This window comes from Gymnodraco acuticeps, unplaced genomic scaffold (assembly GCF_902827175.1).
Source record: "Gymnodraco acuticeps unplaced genomic scaffold, fGymAcu1.1, whole genome shotgun sequence".
NCBI lineage: Eukaryota > Metazoa > Chordata > Actinopteri > Perciformes > Bathydraconidae > Gymnodraco > Gymnodraco acuticeps.
Window position 1 is genome coordinate 204273 of NW_022989957.1, and position 25605 is coordinate 229877.

A 25605-nucleotide genomic window follows, 5' to 3' on the forward strand; every position below is an offset into this window, starting at 1 on the left:
ATGCGAGACAATAGGCGGCAATTTAGGGATGACCTCAGAGGAGGGCTGAGGGAAGAGGGGCAGTGATGGAGGGAGCAGTGGAAGTTTAAGGTGAGACAGAAGGAGAGTAACGCAAAAAGGGACGAGGAGTAAACACAGATTCTATACTGCAAGACCCTAAAGGTAAGCTTTGTATAAATCTGTGGCTTGCTTAGGACAGCATGAATAATTTATTCTGCCAGATGTCACTCACTGTTACACAAAGAAAGCATCAGACTAGTTTGAGGTGTCTTTCTTGCATCTGGACCGGTGGAGTTTTGATTCCAGGTGTGGGAAGGTAAAGGCTGGGCCACAGCAGAATGAAGAATACTGTGTCCTGGAGCAGAGAAAGATAAGCTGTGTTGGTGTGTGTTCATCTGAACGGTGTGTATTTGCGTGATGTTTGAACTCAGAGGACCCCTGCCGGCACAATAGCCAGCTGTCCTAGGGCCCTGACACATCAGCGTGATCGCAGCACCCACAGCCACATTCCCTCCAGGCTGGGTGTGGGTGGCGTCTGCAGGAGGAACGCTCTGTGCAGCCTTAGGATGCAGAGAGAGAGACGAGGGAGAGGAAAATCTAGATGCCTCTAAAGACAGGTATTGTTTGTGTGTTTTTATAGCAAGTGTTGTTATAGTTGGAGTAAAGTTAGTCTGCATTATTGTCCAAGCCAAGGTGTGCCAGTCAGGAAGTTCTTCTACAACTATTGCTTTTTGCCTCGTGACAGACAACGGTCATTATGCCAGTGTCCACTAGAGGTCTTCATCTGTCAAACATAAACATACTGTAGGGTGAAAGAACTAGTGTTGTGATAATTCTTTGGAGGACGGTCTCATAAACTGATATATATTATGTTATTGTTCTACAACCCCAATCAAGAGATAGTTTTCTGACTGTGTGTTCCTCAAACTGGACTTGTCGTTCACTGATTTGGTGATTACAATCGGATATTTTACTTTTTAATACTTCAAAATAAGTGGTAGACGTATTCCAGTTCTGGCTCATAACCCCATGACCTGAGAGTGTGTGTGTAGGAGGGTTTACTTTAAAAGCTCAGTTGTGTGTGTGTTGTCTTTACTCTGTCTGGGACTTAAGTAACCCCCTCAGGTCACAGGCAGTTCATCTTCAAGTTCAACACTGCAGTTTTAAAGCTACCCGGTATGGTGAAATTGAGACGCTGCACAGAAGAGCTGGGTACATTTAATACAATTGTTGTTTGTCAAGAAATTGTTCCACAGCGATGCCTCGAATGACATATTTGATTTGTCCCTGGTTGTCCTGAAACAACAGATGCAGCTCAATCTTTTTTTAATGACGTAAAGATGAATCATTAATTGTCCTATTTGTAAGTAAGTTTTCAATATTGCCATTCTTGTTTAATACAAAATGGCAAAGTACAATACAGAAATACAGTGGATGGAATCTAAATATTTTATTCTAATGAAAGTTGCTTGGTCAGAAGTGCAGGCCCCGTCTCCTGCAGGTGATAATAACATGGACCAATAGGCAGGCTTGGATAGCTAAATGGTCATAGTGCTGTGCCTCAACCTAAAAAAAGGTGCTAAGCCTTTAAGCTTCTTTAAGACACGCAACTCTAATTCATTATCAGGAAATAACACCGGCCTATCGGGAAACAGAGCACGTCTGCACAAACCAATCACTGCTGTTCTTCTGGTTTAGCCCCGCCCTATGTGAGTGTATTTTTCATTATCCTGAAGAATTGATGAATGCAGTGTTGTGAGTCCTCTTAATCTGAAGTGACTTTTGACAGTGATTGATCTTATAATTTGCGCTCATTTTCCATAATTAGTTATCAGTATTTGCCCTTAAAAAATGTATTCAGACCAGAAAGAGAACATTATATGGTTAGAGTAGGACTATAGAGATGAAATGCCATCCTAAACACTGTATGATCAAGAATGGTAGTTTGATGGGCACTGTAAAATGTGCCCTGTTTATAACCCCCCCCGGTGCCATGTTCTTCCTAATGTGATTTGAGTTGGCTTGCATTAAGGTTACGTGCCCTCGCCTGGAGTTGTCATGCACTCTGCTCTGCCTGGAGTCGCAGCTCTGTATTTATAGCAGGGCTTTCGTAATGTCTTCCCTTGTTATTGAGACACAGAGCTCGCTTTTGAGTCTGGATTATGTCCTGTCTGCGGCAGAAGGAACACATCTTAAACATGCAGTGAAAAGTTCTGCTTCTTCCTACCTTCTTCTTCCCCGTTATCTGGCTTTGTGTTTAGACCAGTGAGTGCAGGTGGATGAAGAAAGGGGATGATCTGTAATGTAAGACATGGAGCTCTTAGCGAGCACGGTTGACGGCCACAGAAGATAAACACAGAGACAAAGGCAGAAGAGTGCAGAGAGAAGCCACGGACATGTAGAATCAGGGAAGAGGAGACTCTCCGGCTGAGTGTATGAACTCTGTGGTTATGTGAGTGTGTGTGTGTGTGGGACGCCATGGGAGCTGTGCTGAGCTGGTTTTCCGCTCGTCTTTTTGCCTTGGTGCTGCACACAGCTGATGCACTGAAGCGCTGGAGAGTAAGTAAAATGTTGACATGGATTATGTGTGTGTGCGCACACTGCTTTTAAGAGGGAGAACAACCTGTTGCTTGTGACCTAAACTCCAGCTCTTAGCAACAACAATATGCAGAACATTTGTTTCTTTTAGGAAACAGTGTCCCTCGTAACAAGTTTCTGCCAATAAATGTTGTATATCTTATTTTTTGACTTTCGTATCTATATGGTTTTATTGGTTTCATCATAATATGAATGTTGTCCTCTGGTTTGAATCACAAAAACATTTAGTGGCAGAAAGTCTAATGGGAATGGAGGCTAACGCTAGCAGTTTAGAAGTGGAAAATAACTTGGTGTTAACCAAAGCTGCTAATTGTAGATGTGGAAATCTTGTATTGACGCCCACAGGCTATGCAATATGACATTCTCCAGTTATTAATGCTGCACAGAACTTGACAGTGTGTTTCCTTGCAACTCTGCCTCTAGTCAACAGATGTCATAGGAAACCGTCACTCAGAGGATATCGGCTGCTGTTTCCTCATATCGGTCCATATGCACAATAGCTAAAGTATCATCATATACAACTTATTTTTGGGGGGGAATGCAAGTTTTAGTTAGACTTTAACACATTTGATTTGCTTTACCAATTAAAACTGAAGTTATTAACATTTTACCTGCTTTAATAAATTGTGACTTAATAGAAATAGCTAAGACTAAATGCGACACAACATGACTTCAGTCGGATGTGTGCCTGGCTTTAGGACTTGTTGACCTGCTGTTCTGGTTGACTGACTCTTAGTATTAAAATCAATAGTTTACATATTGCTTTCTAAAAGACAGCCTGTTGCTGTTTGAGGATCGGCTTTAAGATTCTTATAGCCTTGTGCTAAACCACCTGTTGCTCCTGTGCTGATTTCTATCTCACCCCCTTCTTCTTTCTTTCTGCCTCCACAGCCCCAGGAAGCCCTCGAACACTCCCCCCACCCCTCTGAAGGATTAGGCTTAGAGGAGGGTGATTTGGGTGCTGACTCCCAGGAATGGTGCAATAGAGGCACAGGAGGGGGGGACACATCGGATGAGTATTGTGACTCCCGCTCACGCCACAGCGACACCCTGTCAGATTTGAGTCCGGATGGGGAGGACTCTGTGGATGCCCTGCTGGGACTGGAGGGTGCATGCCTTAGTCGGAGAGCAACAGTCAGCACCTTCCGCACTGGGCAGAGAAAAGCCAGACGGAGAGAGGTGGTGACAGCAAAAGAGGAACGCAGAGATGCACAGACAGAGACTTATGTTGGACGATTTAGATGTAGCAGGAGGAAAAGCCCAGAGAACCACGTGGAACCTAATATTCCCACGAAGCTCAGACCTTCAGACCTGTGTCATCCGTATACAGAGGAACTAGACTTGCAACAGGAACAGTCCACTTTACAGGCTGTTTGCACCGCAACTCAAGTCAAGGACAGCACGGAGCCATACAGTTTACATGTACAAAGCCAACACAACACAGACACCTTTGACAAGAAGGTAAATAGTCCACCAGACACTCAGGAAGTGAAGTTGCATGCACAACCTGAAGAAAGCAACAGACGGAGTGAATCCACAGAAACATGCACGATACACATAGATACCACGGAGGATAGGGTTGTGGACACACACCAACAGCAGATCACACATGAACACAACACAAGGTTACAGACAGAAAGAGAAAGATTAGAAGTCTGTAATGTTCAGGAAGTAGAGAATATTGAACTACTCGGCACTTACTCTGTAGAGAAAAATACACATTTAAGTAGATGCAGTAGTGACTGTAATGATAGACCTCACAGACACAGAGAACATGTAGAACAGCAGGGTGTAATTAATGAAGACAAAGACGTACAGGCTCTTAAAGCACACAAAGACGAAGGGGACTTGTGTAAGAGTGTGGGCACAAATTATAATGCAACCTATAACAGAATAGAGAGTCATTGTAATGACATAACATGCATAGCTGATACACATTTTACAGATCTGAAAGATACTCAAACACTCTCTAAACCAGAGACAGACTCTCAGTTAAGTACAGAAATTGTTGGTGCAAGTCCAAACATCACAGAAGCACATGGCACAAAGAAAAATAGTGCATTAGAAAAGCTCACAGACACAATCAATACCGTTAATATATTGGCACACAATGTGGATGATTGCTGTTCACGAACTGTGTGCGAGGAGAGACCGGCAGATATCCGCCCTCAGGTTTGTAATAGTGAAACAAAGCCTCAGGATAAGGCAAAGGTGTCGGGTGTCTGCCTTCAGGCGAGGCAGTTTGGGTGTGCACCACCTGGGACAGTAAATGAAATATGTTCATCCATCACATTTTCTGCAGAGACCTCAAACTCTTTTATTTTGGACACCTGTTCTGCTGAATTAACCTCGGTCCCAAAGGCTTCTACTGTAGCTTCACCTGTCCAAACGGATCAAAAACGACGTCAACCAGGTCGAACCCAGGGTTTGATCCCTAATCTCTTGGATCAGGGGGTATTTACAATAGAAATACCCTCTCATAGGCAGCTCAAATCTGCGAACAAGCTTCTGGAGAAGTCACAGTCAGGCTCTGTAGAACCAGGAGCTGACTCAACTAAAATCCCATCCTACATTTGTCAGGATTCTGATGAATGTCTGCCTCATCAAACATTCTCAGAGAATCTGCGGTTTTGTTCTGGCAACCAAGGAACAGAGGAATCCTCCCGTCTGTTGTCAGAGAACTTTGGAGGAGAGAGAAGGAGGGAAGGATCACCCTGCTCGCTTCTCCAGCAACACAAGGAGCAAAAGGTGGAGGGCAGTCACGCTTATCATGAACAAATTGTTGTAGGCAGTGTCCATCTTCCACAGTTTGGCACAACAGAGCACGTTGAGCAAAGACTAGATCCAAAAGCAACTGTCAGTGATCCAGAAGCCTGCTTTACTTTAGGAAAAACATCAAGCTGTCCTGTGGCTACTGAGTCCCCTCATGATATTAGCAGAGAACACCACCGGGTCAATTCCCTAACAAACATAAAAACTACTGTCAGGGCACTTTCTAGTCATTGTAATCAGCAGCTGCGTAAGATCCCTGAACCTCCCAATAGCCTGAACGCCTCTTTTTCTCTCCTCTCAGACTCCAACAATAACACAGAGGCCAGTACAAAAGGGGTCGGAAGAGGGGAGGGTTCAGTCTGTTTCTCACGGGGAGCCCACTACAAAAGTAATGAGAGAATATTTTGTCCTGTAGTTGAACCATCAATGAATGCGACCAATAACCCTTTAGAAAATGCAGCCAAGACCCAGGAACATTTTGAGGTGTTCCAGTCTTCTCTGGACTACAGAAGCAATTGCAGTAGTGAAGAGACTGAATCTGTGCTAGGGAAAAACGTTTCTATCCACAGCCATTCAAGACTGGCTCATTCAGATGGAACTAAACCAGAGAAGAGTGATGAGGGTAATACTGTCATAAGTCTAGGGTTCAAGTGCTCTAACGCCGAAAGACACGAAGGTCTTGAACCCTTAGGGTCAAGTTCAGACAGCCTATTAATGGACAGTGCATTTAGCCATCACAGATTATCTAACAGAGGAAAGGGCAGCCTATCCGAACCATTAAAGGAATATACACCGGCTGAGGGGTTTAAAGACCACACGCAGGTCACATTGTCAGCTCCACAGCAGGAGGTCAGGGTGAGGTACACACACCCTGATGTCGGCCATAACCTGCTCCCTGTCAGCAATTTAGAGCCAATTCTGGAGACTGAGCGATCACTGGAATATTGTGGCACAACAGAGGATGACTTTAAAATAGAAACAAAGGAAGTATATGAGGTCATGAGGCCTACAGAGGAAGTTAGGGCTAACCTTTCAGGGGTCATATCCAGTCCCCAACACCAGCCTGAAATAGAAGAAGAATCGTTTACTTCTGCTGAATCAGAACCTGACGTGAGCCCAGCAACATCTTTTCTGCATGGTAGTGGCGGACCTAAGACTTCTGCCTATGATGCCGTGTCTTACACCTCAGCTAGCAGCACCTGCGATGAGTTTGAGGATCCCGTTTCTCCTTTAGACAGAAATACCAACCATGACAAAATGACCAAGAGGAGCAAATCAAAAGGCAGCCAGGCAGGAAATAAAAGCTCGAAGTTTTCTGTATTTGCAAAAATGCCTTCCTTTAGGAAGTCTAAGGGCTCAAAAGGTGCAACAGGTGAGGAGATAACCCCGGAGTCATCTGATTGCGGAGGCGAGGGCCTTCTGTCTGAGCAAGGGCCACATAGGGAGAACTCAGACGAAGAGGTTTTTGTCAAAGGCAACGTGCTTAACCAATCACTATCCTCAATGCATTATGAGATGGAAGAAGAGGACTCTGGCTTTTTCCCCTCTTCTCCCAAAACTCGCCATGTACGACAGGGGAGTAATGGGGAGGGAAACGGAGGACCGAGCCCAGACAACCCCCTCCTCAGTCTTGCCCAGGCTCCCAATGGGCAGACGTACAAGAGGAGCAAGAGCAATGACAGTTTAAACATCCGCATGCGCTTTGCACAAGCACACAAGTCTCTCTCCAGCCTGTTTGAGTCCCGTTCTTTGGATAAGGAGAATGAGGAGCAGGCCACTGTGGGCACTGATGTGGATTCTGGTTTAGCCAAACAAACCTCGAGGAGGCTAAAAAAGGCCAGGGAGGCTGAGCTGCTGAAAAGAGCCATTTCAGTGCCAGAGGGGGAATGTACCAGCACAGCTTCTGGGCCGAGCTGTGAAGATACAACGTCTTCTCCACTCCTGGACAGGCTCAGCAGTCCCGGGTCTCCCACATCCCCCGGAGCCCGCCGCCATACTGATCCCACCTCTAAGCAGGAAGTTCCCTGGGAAGCGAGTGGAAATGAAACCCCCCATGGCTGTAAATCTGAAGGCCAGAGAAGGAAGTTATCACCAAATGGTGAACTTACTACTGAGTCGGGCCTTCCTCTCTTTCTAGATGACTCAGCAGTCTCACAGCCAATCAACACCAGCCCTGTCTCACCTTTAAGCTCCTCACTAGCCACCCTTACTCAGCAGATTTCACCAGCCTGGACCAAGTCCCACCCAGGGGTCAGTGAGAGTTTGACTAAAGGACCCTTACGGCCAATGAGCCCCAAACCCAACAGTCCCAGGCCGACAGCTCAACGTAAAATATTTTGCTACTCTCACTCAGCGAGGGCCAGTTCTGCCTGTCCTTTCCTTCTGAGCCAGTCGGTCAGCGTGGAGGGATTAACAGACCCCCCCGAGAGACCTAAGACCCTAAAACCATCAGCTAGCCCTGTGGGGGTCAGCCTCAGCCCTGTGGATGCAGCCGAAGGCAGAATAGACAGCCAGTCACAAATCAGCTCCATTGGCTCTATCAACGAATTAGAGGTAAGAAAAGTCTGTTTGTCATGCAGATTTTTGTAACATTTGAAAAGAAATGTGTGACATCTTTATACAGAAATCTTATATAATCTTAATATATTGTGTTGCATTGTTGGAGAAGCCTGTGACCTAAGATTTTCAACTACATAATTACTCTGTAGCTATGTTAGTTTGACAATAAAGAACCTTGAACCGTAAGTACCAAGGTTTGTCTGGGATTCAATTGTGTGTATGTGTAAATGCCCATCCTTTTTAAATGTTAACGTCACTTTAAAACTGTATAGATGAACCGGTCCTTGTTAAGGTCTCAATTAAGATGCCAGTAGGGTTCCAGCTCCCTGGGAAAAGTGTTTCATCCCCGCCTCCAACGCACCCTCACTAACTCTGGCTTGGAATGAATAGAAAAATAGAGCAACACCAGTTAATCTCTTACTCTGCAGACGATGGTGTTAGTGTGTGTGTGTGGGTCTCAGGGTGGTTGCCAGTGTATCTACTAGATCTGTCAGTATCTGGGTTGGGGACAGAGAACAAGTCCTTCTTTGTGGCTCTCCACGATCTAAATGAAGAGGAGGAGAGAAACAGCAGAGTCAACTCTTTTTTCCCCCCCCTCAGCCCCCAGCAGTGCGGTAGATTTCCATACTGTCAGTTACACGGTCACCATCGGCCCACCGCCCTGCCAGTTCCTACAATAGTCCTGTGATACAAAGCCAGTAGGAAAACTGGAGGACTAGCCCCACCTTGTGGCATCCTCCCACTTTAATTCAATCTCATTTACCATAGCCATGTTTAGGCTCATCCCAGTCGATGGTTATGGGCTTGGGTCACCAACTTTATTTTTTCCAGTAATTTGGAGCTGGATAGTTTATTTGGTTAAAAGTGTAGAACCCTATGAAACCGGATATTTTGGCGTCTGGATGGCACACATAATATCTATGAAAACACATGAAGAAAATGCAGTTAAAGGACACAAAGGAGGTGAAGGGGAATACAACTGCATATTTGAACAGCATTTTTAATTAATACATTTAATTTCATTGTTTACTTCGCCAAATGACGACACAATGCAATACGATTTTGGTTAGTTTCTCAAAATCTAGAGATATAAGCAGCAGTTGGAAAGGTGAATGTGACTAACCAGTAAACTGTGCACTTAAAAGGGAACACCAAACAGTGGTCGCCCTCGCAGCCTGTCCAGAACAAGAAGGCTGTTGGAGGTGAAGAGCGAGGTGAAGAGCGAGGTGAAGAGCGAGGTGAAGAGCGAGGTGAAGAGCGAGGGGAAGAGCGAGGGGACGCCCTCTGTGGTTCTCAGTGGGCTGAGGACAGGCTGCTGGGTGGGCGTGATCCGTGACGGAGGTGGCCAGCAGCGAAGGAGAAGGTTTTTAGACGACCACTGGATCGAAGAGCAAAAGAGAAACAAACGAAAACTGGCCCGAGCCATCTGGGGGAGTCTGGGCCAGCTCCACACGCTGCTGTCTGAAGACATGGACAAAGTAAGAAGAGGCCACAGCGCCTCCAGCCGCCGAAGCAAAGATCCGAACCTTGGAAGTCTTTGTTACACTCCTCTCTTCTCCTGTTTCTGAGTTTCCGTTCCTCCTGGACAGTCTGCTCCTGTCTGATGGCTTTGTATCGTGGATATGAAGCCTATCGTCACTTTACTATCTGCTTCAGGCATGGCCTCCTACATTTCCACTCTTCTGCACATTCACGCATGCCTTTTCTTGTATTCTTTTCTTCCTTTTCTGCAATTTCTTGATAGTTTTTTTTACGGGCTCATGTCCGCCTCGCAGGTAAATAAATGTTGGTGATGTCAGTGATTTGAAAATACTCCCCTGTTATTCCCACAGACTGATGCTGGAGTGAGCTTGGGTCCCATTGAGGCTTTCCGCGGGATGCCCCTGAAATCCCACTGCTTCTCTCAGAGCACCCCCATCGGTCTGGACTGCCTCGGCTGGAGAAGACACATCTCCTACTTCTGTAAGTACCCTCTCTGACGAAGCCCTCTGCATTTAACACTTCCTCTCCAGATTCACCTTGGGATGGTGAATACACCGGCGGTAGGAACATATGAACCTTGTGACATTTTGGTTACCTTATTATCTCCCCAAAATGATGTTGGAACACCAAAGTATTGCTGATTCATGAGCTCATTTAATCATTTATTTTATTGCTTGTTTATAGATAACTGTCCATAATGTATGTGCTGTTCTTAGTGTCATATGGCAGTACAATGTTTTGTAGTTGAGGCACAGAACCGGTGCAGTTCCTTATTCCACCTGCTGGCTGCAGTAAGCTCTCACTGTAACATTTATCAGTTACCATACAGATGCATATAATCAATACTAATATGCCATCAGATTCTCCTTTCTTCATACCCAACTTTTGACCAGAGAGAAGAAAGACAACATCATTTTAGACCATATTACTGGAAATCACGTGACATAAATATTTATGGCAGGGTGTTAAACAACTACTAAATATATCACTTGTAGTTGGATATATCTTGCCAAATGTGACTAGGCAGCAGATCTGAAAGTGAGGTCAGTGGTCGTGCTGCAGATATCGTCAGTATAATTAGATTAAGCAGACTTATTTCAATTGTCTTCTGAATCATGAGACGAGTGCAGGGTGGGCATGAGAATAAGACCGCACACACAGAGACACTTTAATCTTTTTACGCAGTGCTATGCATTATCATTGTGAACCCTAGCAGAGCAGAACTAATCTCCACAGTGATATATCTCTTTATTCTCATGTAATCCTCTTTTATAAGGTGGTTTCATTAGTCTGGAATCTAATACCACCCGTAGGAATGAAGGCTTGATCTACAAAAATTCAGATATTCCACTGTTAGGTCAGCACTGTTAGCCTCGGGTGCATAGCTTTAGATTTAGCCGATCATTGAGCGTGACTCCACTATGACAAGGCTTCATGTGCAACGCTGGCTTTGGACCGCACATTATACTGCGGATAAAGTTGTATATATGAGCCCTTTTCAAAATACATATTCTGTTTTTTGTGGGTCATAAACACAATATGTAAAATGTAAGGTTGGTTCATTCACATTACAAAATGAAACTATTTTCCATTGCACATGTGGTGTTGATCCCTGCAGATGTTATTTTAGTATTTGTCAAGAATTGGGGCTCATGCAGAATATACTGTCAATGGTATTTCTTTGCAAGAAAGTAGGTCCAGGTTCTGTGGCATTGTTCAAACTAACACAGTTTATACAAATTGATTAAACCTCCCGTGTATTGGGATGGAGGCAGACATTCTTGATAAGCATAATGAAAATAAATGCATATTTAATTGTAACCGCCTCTTGAAGCTGATTGAAGGCTAATATACTTAGTTAAAACATGTTTTGTTGTTGTTGTGAAGCCTCTGAGTGTGTCACAATATTTTTGCTTCAAATGGCTGGTGTCATTTATCTGTTTAATCATCATTATATATATTATCCTGTAGTTCAGCATGTTAAACAGCATTACATCATACATTTATTAATATATCGTCAATCATGAAAGTCCTAGAGTCAATATGGATGAAAATAACCAGAAACATAATCTGAAAATCTGTTCTGTACTCACTGTAGAATTGAAAACCAATAGAGACTGTGGCAGTGTGTGTATAGTGTGAGTGTGTTTGTTGTTGTGTGTTCGGGAGGGTGGAGGAAAGGGGGGAGGAGTGAGCAAGGGAGAGGGCTGGCTGTTTTCATCTCCACCTTAGTGGATACTGCACCATTAGTGAGCCGTTTACGCGGCAGAAACCCCCCTGAAGGACCCCCACTGATGTCAGCCTGGAGAGAGAGAGCGAGAGAGAGAGAGGCTGTCGTTGCATGAGAGCGATCCAGAGCAGAGAGGTGGAGGAGAGCAGCGCTGCTACAGCCGGCTGTGAATGGGAGGAGGAAGCAGCAAGTTGACAGCTGAAGCTTACCTCAGCGTATAGTGCCGCAGATATCCTCCGCCTCCTCTTCCTCCTCTGCGCTCTCGCCCTGGGGATAAACCACTGCTCAGCCTGTCTTGCTCTTCTTCATTTCCACTTACTTCTTTACTGCCCACTGCCGTCCCCCCCCTTGTTGTCGTCCACCCTGATCGGATGCGGACCCAGCAGGGCTCTGGAGGGGCGTGCCCCTGCCCGGGGGCAGCTGTGGCAGCAGCGGCAGCTTGGGGCTATCTCCGGGCTCCGACTCGGATGGAGGGAGCCCCACAGCCGGGGTGGTGGACAGCATGTTGGACGCAGGGCTCGGGGTGGGTGGATGTATGGGTGGACGCGGAGGTAGCTTGGGTGGAACTCTGAGGGGGGTCCTGTCTCGCTATTGGAGCTTGGAGAGTCTGCACTCCACCACAGGTAAGTGCCTGATGCAGACCCCTCTGGAAATCCCTCAATTCCTCTGAGCTTTGTAATCTGTAATCAAATATAAAGTCTCTTTTTTCATACACATGATGAGACCACACATGCTCACAAGCAGACTGGCACACTGCCATGGGGAGAGTGTGTTATTCAAGGTTGGACTGGATGTACCCTGTGTGTTTGTGTGCGTGTGAGCGTCATGCCAGCCGTTGAGCTGACACTCTGTCAGCGAGGGGCTGTGTTGACGTGTTTGGGTGGGCCTTGGCTTTCTAGAAATGCAGAGAGAGCCAGAAAACACCATCAGTCTTATGGTCTTGCTTACTGATTTCAGTCTGTGTATTTCTCTGCTAAACACACAGGTCATAGATTGTGTGTGCACTCGAGGTGGTCTTCAGATTGAACATGCAATCTGATTTCCCACCATCAACTCTCTTGGGCTTAGGTATCATTATACGTTTTTCAAAAATCAGTGCTTAGAAAACCTTGTTTCGGATAATTTGACTGTTATTTTTTGAAAATGACAGCACATGACAGGAGAAAGAGGAAGAACGACAGGCAAAGTGTCAATGAGTCAAACCATCAATGGATCGCATGGCCAGTGTTTGTATTTTTGCAGACACTTAATATCTGTAGACAACATTTGAAAATGAAAAGAATGTAGAATATGCAGGTTTTCTTAATACTGTATTCAGGGTATGTGTTGCAGTGGCAGTGGGGATTACACTTTTGTTCTTGGTCTTCTATGTGCTTCTAGAAAGATGCAATGTAGGAAATGTCATATTGTAAGATTTGGAATATTGCAATTTTTGGTTGTGGTTTTAGTGTCAATTTTTGCTACAGTAGCTGCAGGGTTGTTAGTGTTGTAATGTCTTGTAACAATGTATGTCCTTGTCTCAAGCGCTCTTCTTTATACACATCTCAAAATTGACGTGCAAATGGGGCTTTCGCTCACCGCCTGCCTATATTTCTGTTGTTGTCATGGAACTGCATTTACCGTAGCTCTGCTGAAGAAGGACCAAACACTAAAAAAAAAAAGCAGAGAAATCAGGAGCGGCACGGTCTGCCTTTTTTAAAATGTCATCACATTAGCTTTATGGTGACTTAGGGTTAGAAAAAACCAGGTGGTTTTAATTGGAAAGGATGAAGTGTATACATTGCAGAAGGGGGAGGGTTAAGATGTACAGTAGAGTGGGAGGAGGGTCAGATACAACTCTGAATATTCCCATTGGAATATTAGCAAGTGTTTCTCTGCTCAGTGGGAGGCGGAAAACTAGCATATGTGCTGCATGCTGTGGAGGAAATAAATAACACAAACATGGGTTACTACAGTCCGTGTAAAGGAATATGTGTGTACGATGTAGTCGTGTATATAGAAGCATGTGTCCTTGACCGAAGGCTGTTTCTTTGTATCTATGTTTCTCTGTGCACAATCTCACTCTCTCTCCCATTCACACCTAGAACACCACACAGAGAAACCTTGATCTAACTGTCAATGCTAGTGTCTTCCACTCTCATGATATGTCCTTAAACCTTACTGAATAGGTTAAGATTATGCTTTAAGAAAAGTAACAATATGTGATCCGAACATGTCTAAAGGAAAGTGTCTATTCTCGTTCCAAATGACAAATGACTCGAAGTAGGGAAAAATTGCGAAAAGGTGTGGGGCGGGAGCTTTTCAAATAGTGCTAGATGATCTGTTTGATGCAGACTGAAGCCCTTAGGTGTTGTCATTTCATAACACTTTACTCAGAGAGGGGGTGGAACAGATATAATTCAATACTGCCAAATGATGACGGCTTGCCATTAGGGGCATTGGATAAGAAAACTACAGTGAGAAACACTGACAAACGATATTTTGTTGTTTAGATACATTGGGACCAACAAGTCTTCAAAACTAAAGCGCTGTTTTGCGTTGCCCTTGGCGGATAGGAGAGAAAGTGAAGGGGACTATAGGGTTGAGATTTCCCGTGACGAAGATTAGAAGTTTAATCTGATTTGGGCTGGAGGACCTTTTTTTTCTTTAAGAAGGGTGCAGGTGCAAGTGAAAAGTCCCTCCATTTAGTGCTGGCAATGTGACAGGAAGACATCTGTCTCCTGCATACAGGGAGACACACACACACACACACACACATACTTTGCAGGTTCGTCAATGTCTTCCACAGCAAACTGGGGAAACTATTTCTTATTAATGGAGCAGGCTTTGTGCAGGGGGGTTTTTCATGGTAGCGAAGGGACAAACACAAACTGTTGACACTAAAGTGTCTGGGCAGGGGTTTACACGAGCATTTGGCGATATAGCGTGAGAAGATATACATCATGAACTTAGAATCTATTGCTTGAGCCCTTGTTAGGATTTTCTCCTTTTTTAAATGTACCGTCATATACAGTAGCAGGATGTGGCTCAGCAATGGTGCAAACCGTCCCCTAAAGAGCTGCCATCACTTGTGTAACTTCCTCCTTTGACAATACAATTTGTCAAAACTAAGAGGTGTTCATAATTGCCTTTTCCAGTTGCTTGGCCCCCGGTTCTACGGTTTTCATCGATTGGCTTTGGACAACTTCATGCTTTAGTGCTTTCTTAAGTCTTGAGCACTCGCACTTAAAATGTAAAGTCAAATGGACCAAAATTCACCAATGGACATATTTTATTTTGTGTATGATGCTGCCACAGAGGTCATGTGTGTGTATACATGTCTGGGATTGGCTCAGTCTTACGGGGGTCTGTAAATTAAAGTAAGGCCAGCTGGCAACTGGGAAGCACACTGTGCTGCCCAAATACACACACACACACACACACACACCACACACACACACACACACACACACACACACACACACACACACCACACACACACACACACACACACACACACACACACACACACACACACACACACACACACACACATATAATTACATTAGGGTGTAACGGTTCACAAACATTTCGGTTCGTACCTCGGTTTTTTGGTTTCGGTACGTTTTTCGGTACAGCAGAATTTTTTTCACAAACAAAACATATATATATTTTTTATTATTATTATTAAACTGTGAATAATGTATTCACTCAAATAATACAAAATAAAATAAACATTAAGGTGCAGCATTTCGATGACTGAAATAATCTGTATTTGAACTTTACTGTACTAGTACTCACAAAACATAAACTATTAGTTTTGGGTTTTTAATTATTATTAAACTGTGAATATTCACTCAAATAAATACAAAATATAATAAAATGAACATTAAGGTGCAGCGTCGATGAACTGAAATAATCTGTATCTGATCTGTACTAGCACCTAAGCAGCCAGTTTGACATTAGGACTTGCTTGTCATTGTATTTTCATGTTGTTTAAAGAAAGATGAACTTGTCCACATTGCTTGCCGAAAGGGCAGATCTGCTGGCACTAACAATGTCTCCTGCTGTGGAGAACACCCTCTCTAGGGACAGAGGTAGCAGACACAGCCAGGTAGCGCTTTGCTAACATGGCAACATAAGGATATTTGGCGTTTGTAATAGCTTTGGCTCGGTCTGAACTCTCTGCGAGTGGTGGAGGCTTAAATGCTAGTGGGAGTTGGGTTTGCACTAAAGTCATTTTTTCTTTTGGTACCGGTGATATTCACGTTCGGGTGATGCCTTTTCAAGAGTGTGCAAGTTTGATGTATTGCCAGCCACGTAACCAATTTTAGTTGAACAATGCCGACAAACAGCTTTGGTTCGGTCCACCTGTCTTTGTCCGTCATCCTTGTTCGTAACTGCGAAACCAAAATGTTCCCAAACCGGAGACTTCAATGATGCTGGAGGATTTTCGAGCTCAACTTTATCTGCGTTCGCCATTTCGACAGTTCCTCAAATTACTGACTACATTTGAACGCATCCCTCTGACCAGCTCTCATAGTATGCCTCTCATCCAATGAAATGACTTGCTCGCTCTATGACGCATTGAACCCAATGTGAGCAAATTACTCTGAATGCTGCGACGCAGCACCTGAGATTACTTCCAAAAAGTTATTCACGTTCTCAATTTTTTACGTTTAACGTTATATTCGTTCGGTACACTTCGGTACACACCTGTACCGAACCGAAGGGCCCGTACCGAATAATTTCGGTACGGGTACGTGTACCGTTACACTCCTAATATACATACACACACACACACACACATACCATGTATACATCACTTCAGGGGACATTACATTGACTTACATTCATTTCCTGGAGACTTATCCTAACCCTAACCAACCCTTAACCTTACCCTAAACCTAACCAAGTCTTCACCCTAAAATTAATGATTCCCCTCATGGGAACCTCCATTTTGTCCCCATAAGGGAGGCGAGTCCCCACACGTGACCGTGTAAACAGATTTAGGTCCCCACAAGTATAGTAATGCTAGGCCACACACACACACTGCTGCCCAAATACACACACACACACACACACACACACATGTACACACACACACACCACACAGGCAAATGTCCTGTTCTGTGGGGCAGGAAACAGTGCGGGAGGAGGGGGGGATGTCTGAAAGCATCCATCACAAAAAATGAGAGGCACGGGGCTCTCTGGGAAATAGGTCGCTGTGGAACATCCATTCGCCCCGAGGCTTCTTCGTGTTCTACCTCCAATTAAGTTACTTAGTTGAGACGGGCAGCGGGAAAAAAGAGCAGGACTACTGCAATTGTTTTCTTAGTACTATCTATTATTTGTAACTACATTGTCAACTAATGTATCACTTCAGCTCTGCAATGTGCATCGAAAGCGCATTAGCAAACCAAAAAGCGTAGAACAGATTCAAGGTAGTGTGTGTATCTGGGCACATCATTGAACAATGGATTCTGAACTATATGACATGCATCACACACCACCAACCCTAAAGACCATTGAGAATCATATTGCACACATGTTCTGTCCATTGTCTGACAATATTCAATACTGTAGTCAAACTCGTCAAAGCACAAGTGCCATCTAAAGAGCTGGGAGCAATTATCTCTGCTTAATGGCGTTGTTGTCTCCAAACAGCCCATTACGTGGTGTCGGAGCGGCGTGCTGCGTTCCATAAAAGAGAAAGCTGTAGTGGGGCGCATGATGTCATGCAGCACTGAAGAGAGGTTTTCCCACAAAAATCAATATTCATCAGTGTTTTTCCACTGAATGACGATTGATTAAACAGTCAATTAGAACTGACATGTTGGCGCTTATTTTTGAATTCTCGCATAATGTCCATGATTTATGATAAATAATAGCATTTAGTGTTGGGACGTAAGTTAATTAACTGACACCTGTGCTTGGTAGAGCCTATGTGGAGTCCTTTCAGTGTTCATTGTTTAATGTTGTGAGCCTTATAATTGTAGGAAATATTGAAGTCAGTGCTTTGTGTTAACATATGTGTAATAATTAGCAAGGCTTGGTTTGCGCAATACTCTGGTTTTTGAATAATTACCGACACAACTTACAACATTAGTGTAAATGACGTAACAAAGTTGCCTTAATTAAAAAGAACAACACAATTAATTTCATAGTTAAATTCAATAAATAAATACTTTATTTCATGTAATATTATAATCGTTAAATATGGCATGATTTAATACAGTTTGTTTTATGTTAAACCAATATGCGTAAGTGTTTGTTGTTTCCTGTGCCTAGGAACTAATGTTTGTTCATGTACTGGTACTGCGTGTTTTGTGGATGCACTGGACAACTCAACGTGGGTTGACGTCTTTATTTGAAGCTCTGCTGAAGGCAAGGCAAGGCAAGTTTATTTATATAGCACTTTTCAACACAAGGCAATTCAAAGTGCTTTACAAAAAATGAAAGACATTAAGAAAATGGCATTTAAATTCAGTCATTAAAAAGAAAAGCTAATAAAATAAACATTAAAAGAAAAAGTACATGGATAAAAGTTACAGTGCAGTTTAAGATGTGAATAGTTCAATTAAAAGCAGCGACAAAAAGAAAAGTCTTCAGCCTGGATTTAAAAGTAGTCAGAGTTGCAGCAGACCTGCAGGTTTCTGGGAGTTTGTTCCAGATATTTGGAGCATAATAACTGAACGCTGCTTCTCCATGTTTAGTTCTGACTCTGGGGACAGAAAGCTGACCAGTCCCTGAAGACCTGAGAGATCTGGATGGTTCATCATTTAGCAGGAGGTCAGAAATGTATTTTGGGCCTAAACCATTCAGTGCTTTATAAACCAGCAGCAGTATTTTGAAATCTATTCTTTGACACACAGGAAGCCAGTGTAAAGACTTCAGAACTGGAGTGATGTGATCCACTTTCTTAGTGTTAGTGAGGACTCGAGCAGCGGCGTTCTGAATCAGCTGCAGCTTCCTAATAGATTTGAAGTCTGTGACAAAGTTATAATTTGACAAGGTTATACGGAAAAGTAACTTTAAGATGAATCTCCTTTCACAAGCGGCCAACGAGGTATTTGTTTTATGTTTTCATATGTCCTATTTTCATTCATATATATGTAGCACAATATGCTAATATATTTACGTGTTATTCGTTGTTGTAGTTTTCTCACGGCGTAACTGAAGAGGGGAGGCTACAAGATGAAAACTCCAAGAAATAAACGCCCGTTTTAAAGAACCGACCTGTGTCGTGAAGAGGGCTACAATTAGCGTCTCTTGCACTTTGTGTTTAATGATTAATATCTAAAATAAGCATTTTTAGATGAAAAAGGTTAAATGGTGACTGCTATAAACATTATACCTACCATGTCAACATTGTCATTGTGAGCGTTAAGTGGGGTGTGGTAGAAAACTCTTTAGTCACTTCATTTTGACCAACACTATTATATATACTTCCTTCTTTTCATGACCCTTGATCCTCCTCAGTGTGAGGCACATATACAGAATGAATGCAACATTCAAACTTGATTTATCATACATGTAATAGTCAACAGCCTCCCTGTTGCTAGCTTGGCAGCGACTGTACTACACAGCAAGCTACAATTATTTCTCTTTGTTGGAGAAGAGGAAGAAAAGAGTGCTTCGCGTTCTCGGCTCGCTCATTGGCATTGAAGTCTCTCCCTTTAAATAGATTTCCTTCTGACGGCCCGGGCTGAGAAGAACTGAGGCTGAAACTCTCTTGTTCTTTCTGCGATTCCCTTCATCCCGTCCATCGCACTCGCTCTGCCCATCACCGAAGGGCAGAGCAGGTTTGGCACGAGCTCGCCGGTACAGCTGCCCACACACTGGATGCTCACACTGCTGATTGACAGGCAGGCAGAGACAGGATCATGGGTGTTCGGGAGGAAGGAGGGAGACAAGTCCACAAGCATCTATAGCTGCCATCACTTCAGATCAGATGGTGCTTTCGTACAGCCACACCTGATTCAAAGCAGAAAGAAAAGCTAATACAAACATTCACTAGCGTTGTTTGTAAGAAATAGTACACACTTTTCTATATTCCTGTGCAGATGCAACTGAATGAACCAAGTAACATCTCCCCATGTGCTACGACACCACAGAGGTGTAAGAGCGGCAGTTTACACCTTGTAATTGGTGTTCGAGAGGCTTCAACACAGAAAAGACCTCTACTCTTGAGTCAAACACACTATGACTAACAAAGAGAGATGGATGAGTCCTGCATATTTGACTTGGACTCTATTGTTACGTTCTCTGTAATTATCCAGGGATATTTCACCGGAATTATATTAAAAAGTTGTATTATATATGATAAAAGTAATCATTCAGCATTTGAATTAGTTTGAAGATTGTTTGAGTGTCATTTGTCCAATCTGAGATATCTTCCTTTACCCCAATAGATCAATGGAATTCAGTTTGTGTTGCTAAAAACATTACATTACATTTTTTGGGAACTATCTCTCTGCTATAAAATCTGTCTTTGAGGTCTGTTATATCTCAAAACCAATGCAAACCAAGCTCTAGAGGTAATAAAATGTTGTATTCAAAGATCACTAGAGCTAACAGATAAACATTTAATTAATGTTAGACAACTTTAGAAGTGGTTGTGGTTTGGCAGGTGCTGAAGTATACATGACACTACATGAACAACCCGGTTGCTTCCATAAATATCTCAACATACACATGCTGTGGTTTAGGCTGCGTTGCCTCTGGCGATGTAATGCTTCTGCATGTCTTAGTACAGCACATTTCCAGGGGAGAATACCCTTTTAGTGTACTCCACTGTATGCCCTTCTCCCCTGTGCTTCCTTGTACATTATGTAATGTCTTTCTAAGTGATCTGCATTTGTCTCTGCATAAAGAAAACTGACTTCTCCATTCTGACAGGTGATTTGTCCAATTTGAGTGTCTTAGCTAATACTTGTTTCACTGTGGCATTCGCTCTATTTCCAAGAGCTATCACGGCCCGTCCACAGGGCGGCGTGCGTTGAAGCTTCTGCCCATTCACTTTGAATGGGGTGACGTCACACTTTGCCGAACTGCATTGTGGTTCCGTTGCTTCGCTTAGTTCGCGTTGCTTCAAAAGTTGAGCAATGTTCAACTTTTGAAGCTTCGGCGGAAGCGTCAGCCAATCAAATCATATACCAGTACAAGCTCTTGCCAATCAAACCGCGTGCTTGTGTGTCCGGGGCGGGAGATTCATGTGATTGGTTGTTGGTCGAGTTTCAGACATGCTCACCGGCAAGCTTCAACGCACGCCGCCGTGTGGACGCTGTCAAGAAAGTTTTCACTTCTTCCATTGCCTTAATTGTCTACCCCGTCAAAAGTCAACACCTTGTTGATTCTCAGTAACTTATTTCGGCTCCCATTGCCTTCTCCCTCCTTTAATATTGCAAAGAAACAGTTCTATCTTCAGGTACATCTTTTGAGTGTGTCTCTTTATGCAAATTCCATCTATCAAAAGTCTCTTTCCGTTTGTTTTCTCGTCCTTAGTTGCCCTCCAGACCCTGCTTCAGTTACAGTAGTATTGATAGAACATGAACTCTGGTTTATTGCTTGTCCTGGGTCAGCTGAAGTGGCTGACTTCTCAAGAAATACAGATAAATGTCAGTATCGCTATCATGTATTCCTAAGTGCTCCCTTTCTGCCAGCCACAAGGGCAGCTAAGGTTAAATTCTTTCCCAAGTTTTCAGTAACATGCTCTTCCTGTCTGCACATTCTGTGTTACCTCCTCTGCGAACCCTTCTGATAGGCTTATCTTATTATAGCTGCTCAGGCCTACCACCCTGTGAAAGAAGGATTGTTTGAGTTGTCTTCCCAAGCTGTGTGCGCATAGGCTTTCTATCCTTGTCAGACACTTTTTTGTTTACAACAGAAGAATCTTCTGGAAATGACGGCCTTGTTTGTACAAAGTGTCGTCTGATCACATCTAAATGCAACAAAAGTGAGGTTTAAAGCCCTCTGTTCGCTGAGATACAATCAGTCTTACAAATGGTTACTGTCTGGACATCAGACAGTCTCTCCACATACGCATTGTGAGGAATGCAAAAAAAGATCTGGAGAGAGAATCTGCAAGTCTGCCTTATAAAGCGACAGTGATTCAGCCCTTCAGTCCATTTCATGTTGGGTCACTTTGCAAATGATTTAGTGTTAGAAGCTTGCCCTTTTGCAGTTCGCCCTGTCTATATGGAGCACAGCTTTTTCTTAATATGTATGTATTGTTTGGCCACGTTCGGCTGATCCCTCACAAACATGTTATCACTCTCAAGCCGCCTTTGAGAGTGCTGGGTCTTAAAGATAAGACCTCGGTCCTGTCAGACTCCAGAAATCACACTTTGAGGTGCTGAAACCTGAGCCAGGAGTCACTGACATTTCCAAGGAGTGTGTGATTGTCATAGACTGTTGTTTGTGCTTCAACACTGAGAAGCCATTCGTTTTAAGACTCAAAGTAGCACGGTCATGGTCAGTTAACCCTCCATCAGCAAAACAAGTTATAAAATCTATTATTTATGTTCTTCATGAGTTTCTAATTTGCTGCTTCAGTTCCATATTGGTTCGGTAATGTCATAATAAAGCTGTTATGGCTAATATGGAGTTTTACTCCGCCTTAAGTCTTTCACTTTCGCAGCCCAGAAGGAGCCATCGATGTTGGAGATTCCCGAAGAGAGCTCTCGTCTACCGTACCTTCCTCCTCTTGTCCTTTATTCGCCCATCCCCCCTCTCTCACTCCTCATCTCCATCCCTGCCTCCCCCATTCCTCTGATAATAATGCAGGCGAAGGTGTGAGGCGGCGGCAGGAGGAGGAGGGATATCGAGGTTCATACAGTAGTGTGTGTCAGCTCCCATTCAGTGTGTGTGTGTGTGTCCTTGTACAGTGTATAGCTTTCATATACTGGCCATGTACGGCACAGAGCCAGAGGAGGAACAGATCCCGGCACTTCTCTCTGCACGCACTTCTCTAAACCTTCCCCTCCTCGGTCTATCGTCCCCACTCTTTCTTCCACTCTGTCATTTTCTCTTCACTTCACTTGTTCAGAGCCTGTAAGTCCTCATCAGAGAAGATCAGCTGGGAGCCCATGGTCCTCTGTGTGTAGCGTCGCCATAGCAGGCTGTAAACTTTGCTCTTATCCCTCTTGGGGAGGATGTGCGCCTTCAAGAAATCAATGTTTATGTATATGACACTTAATAGAGACATAATTTACATATGTCCCCCAAATGTAATAATTATTTGTTGAAAGGTTACTGAGCCCCTGCTGTACATTCAAGTAAAGTACATCTGGGATTATTTCCATGTATGGGCACTTATCCATCTTCTGGTAAATATTGCCGTCATTCTCTTTTACTGAAAGTGTGCAAAAGTCAGATTTGAAACATCTCCCAGCTAGCAGATTGCATATTTCTTAAACAATACTAATTTGAATTGTTACATAATATTGATCATATAGCAAACAGGGAAATAATGTGTAAAGTGAGCTAATTCTCTTGCTGATTCTTGTGTTGACAAAATTGATCTGAATGTAATATTTCCAACGCACAGATCTATAGGTTGATGACAGTCAGCTTTAGCGAATGTCGTTAGGTCTCTAAACACTATTGACAATTTGCCTTTTTTTGCATCATTATCTAACTCCATTCTCTTGTCTTAAGTTGATAATCGGAGGAAGTCGTGTGGCATATTCTCATCAGTTCTGAAGATATTTGCTGGATACAATGGTACCTCAGAAATATATATGCTAAACTGTCACCAGACCTATAGCTGGTTTTGAGATTGGTTGCAATGAAGCTGCTGGTTACATAAGGAAGCGAGGTACGGTGCATATATAAGCCATTGAAGAGATCATCCTCTGTTTGGAAAGCTGATCTGCTTCAGGAGATAATGCCATTCACTGGCTTTAATTACTCTCCTCTGGCCAGTTAATCCCACACACAACACACACACACACACACACACAACACACACACACACACACACACACACACACACACACACACACACACACACACACACACACACACACACACACACACACACACACACACACACACAGAGTTAAAGATGACCATGAATGAAATCCGCTCCACCCCGATAACCTGGCCGCCGGTGTTGCCGCCAGGTCCTAAACTCCATCCTGCTCCGCTCATCTATGTCATCATCCTCTCTCATGATGCCAGCACACACACAGTAATCCTCACTTGACACACACAGTTTTACCTCTGTGCTTCCAACCTCACCCATTTTCCCTTAGTCACTGTGTTTTGGAACAACGTAGCTGTTTTGGAACCCTGTTCACCATTTACTGATTTCATTCAAACTGTATACGGAGCAGGTTAATACTAACACTGGACAGATCATCCACGCTGGGCCAGCATAGCTCTCATGCTGGCTCTCCCCTCTCTCCCTCTCTCCCCCCTCTCCCCCCTCTCTTCCCGGCACAGTCACACAGTCACACCGCTTTAGGTGGCACTTGGTCTGGCTCGGAGGTCAGGGTCCGTTGCACTTAATCCAATCCTTGGCTTCTTTCTCCGATGTTGATGAGTGTCTCTCTGGGCCATACCTGCTCCAAAAGATCCGAAGCATCAAAGGGAAAAAGACGTAAAATAGTAATAATGTAGTTAAGTTCATGAGAGTTCATCAAATAATATGAACACATCTGAACTCCCCCATTGTCAAAATCAAGCTGCATCTTTTCCAAACCGGTATCAGTACCACCCCAATCGTGCTGTAATTTACAAAATGGCAGCTCTAAGGAAGGGCTATACATGGATGCTTATGGAATTTTACATTGCATACATTAGCAAAGTGACTTGGTATAAGTCTTTGCATCTCCGTACAGAACCTTAGGGTTGAATAGCAGCCTGGATGTACATTTTTCCGGCCTACCATTGTAAAAAAGAGCTGCTAATATTGGCAACAAGTGAATGTCGTCTCCCTGCTGGTTGGATGTTTCGGGGCCCTTGGGGTAGGGGACAGTCAAAGGGTCATCCCAAAGCGCTGTTTCCCACCACTCATCTGCCCCACGCTGGATTTCTCATGGTTGACATGTCGGTGGGGTCTTCCCACTTGTGGAGGACAACTTGTCCCTCGGTTTCTATTTATAAAATCAGAAACAACACAACAGGGAATGTTTCCTCTCCACCGGAACACATCCTCGCTGGGTGTGATTTGTACTGTGTGAATGTGTGTATTGTGAAGATCAGATATTAAGGAAACGAATCACATGAAGCAATCATCTAATATACTATGTGTCTTTTTTAATGTACGATACCAAGTATAACGAGCCAGTTTGTCTTTCCAGTACTTTGTCACTTGAATATAGAACTTCTGATTGACAATATGATTTTGTGATTTCAAGTGCATTACTTCACTTCTTTGTTTGTTACTTGGGTAAATTATATTTACAGTAGAGGTGTGTGTGTGTGTGTGTGTGTGTGTGACTCATCATGTTAGGCATGCATTGAGATCGAGACCTGGAAATCCTCACTTGTCAGCCTTATCCTAAAGCTGGGATTCCTGCCTTTTCTCCTTAAGGAATGATTACCAGACTCCGCTGTATGTTTAATGTTTGAATGGGATCAGTGGACTGAATGCGCAAAGAAGAATTTGTGAGTTGATAAACCTGATCGGAAAAAGCATATTACCTCCCCTAGATGAATTTAGCTTGGTGTCAACAACCCAACACTGTGAATTAGAACTCGTATGAAAATAGGAAGCAGGGTATTCCTCTCGCAGGGAGAAAGCAGCTCTGACGTTAAGTCAAACAACTGTCTGTGTTGTGTAATGTTCGGTAGATTAATATCCTTGTGTTAGAACTGTTTAGCTAAGACCACGTCAGCCTTTCCAACTACTACAAAAACAAGCTTTAAAGTTTAACCAAATGTTTTAAAAACATCTCTTCATAATGAGTCATGGTGGTTATTCTGACTGTAACAGATTCTGATCACCAAGATTAATAAACCGTATACTGTATCCA

General features: G+C 43.6%; 1 protein-coding gene across 1 annotated transcript in view; it reads left to right on the forward strand.

Annotated features, from left to right (window-relative positions):
• LOC117542842 overlaps positions 1-25605 on the forward strand; it is a gene marked incomplete at its 3' end in the record, with an annotated part of 61197 nt that overhangs the window by 24494 nt on the left and 11098 nt on the right. The window contains 3 exon segments of the mRNA XM_034210712.1: positions 3490-7923; positions 9075-9407; positions 9762-9891. Of these exon segments, the coding sequence (XP_034066603.1) occupies positions 3490-7923; positions 9075-9407; positions 9762-9891 (4897 nt within the window).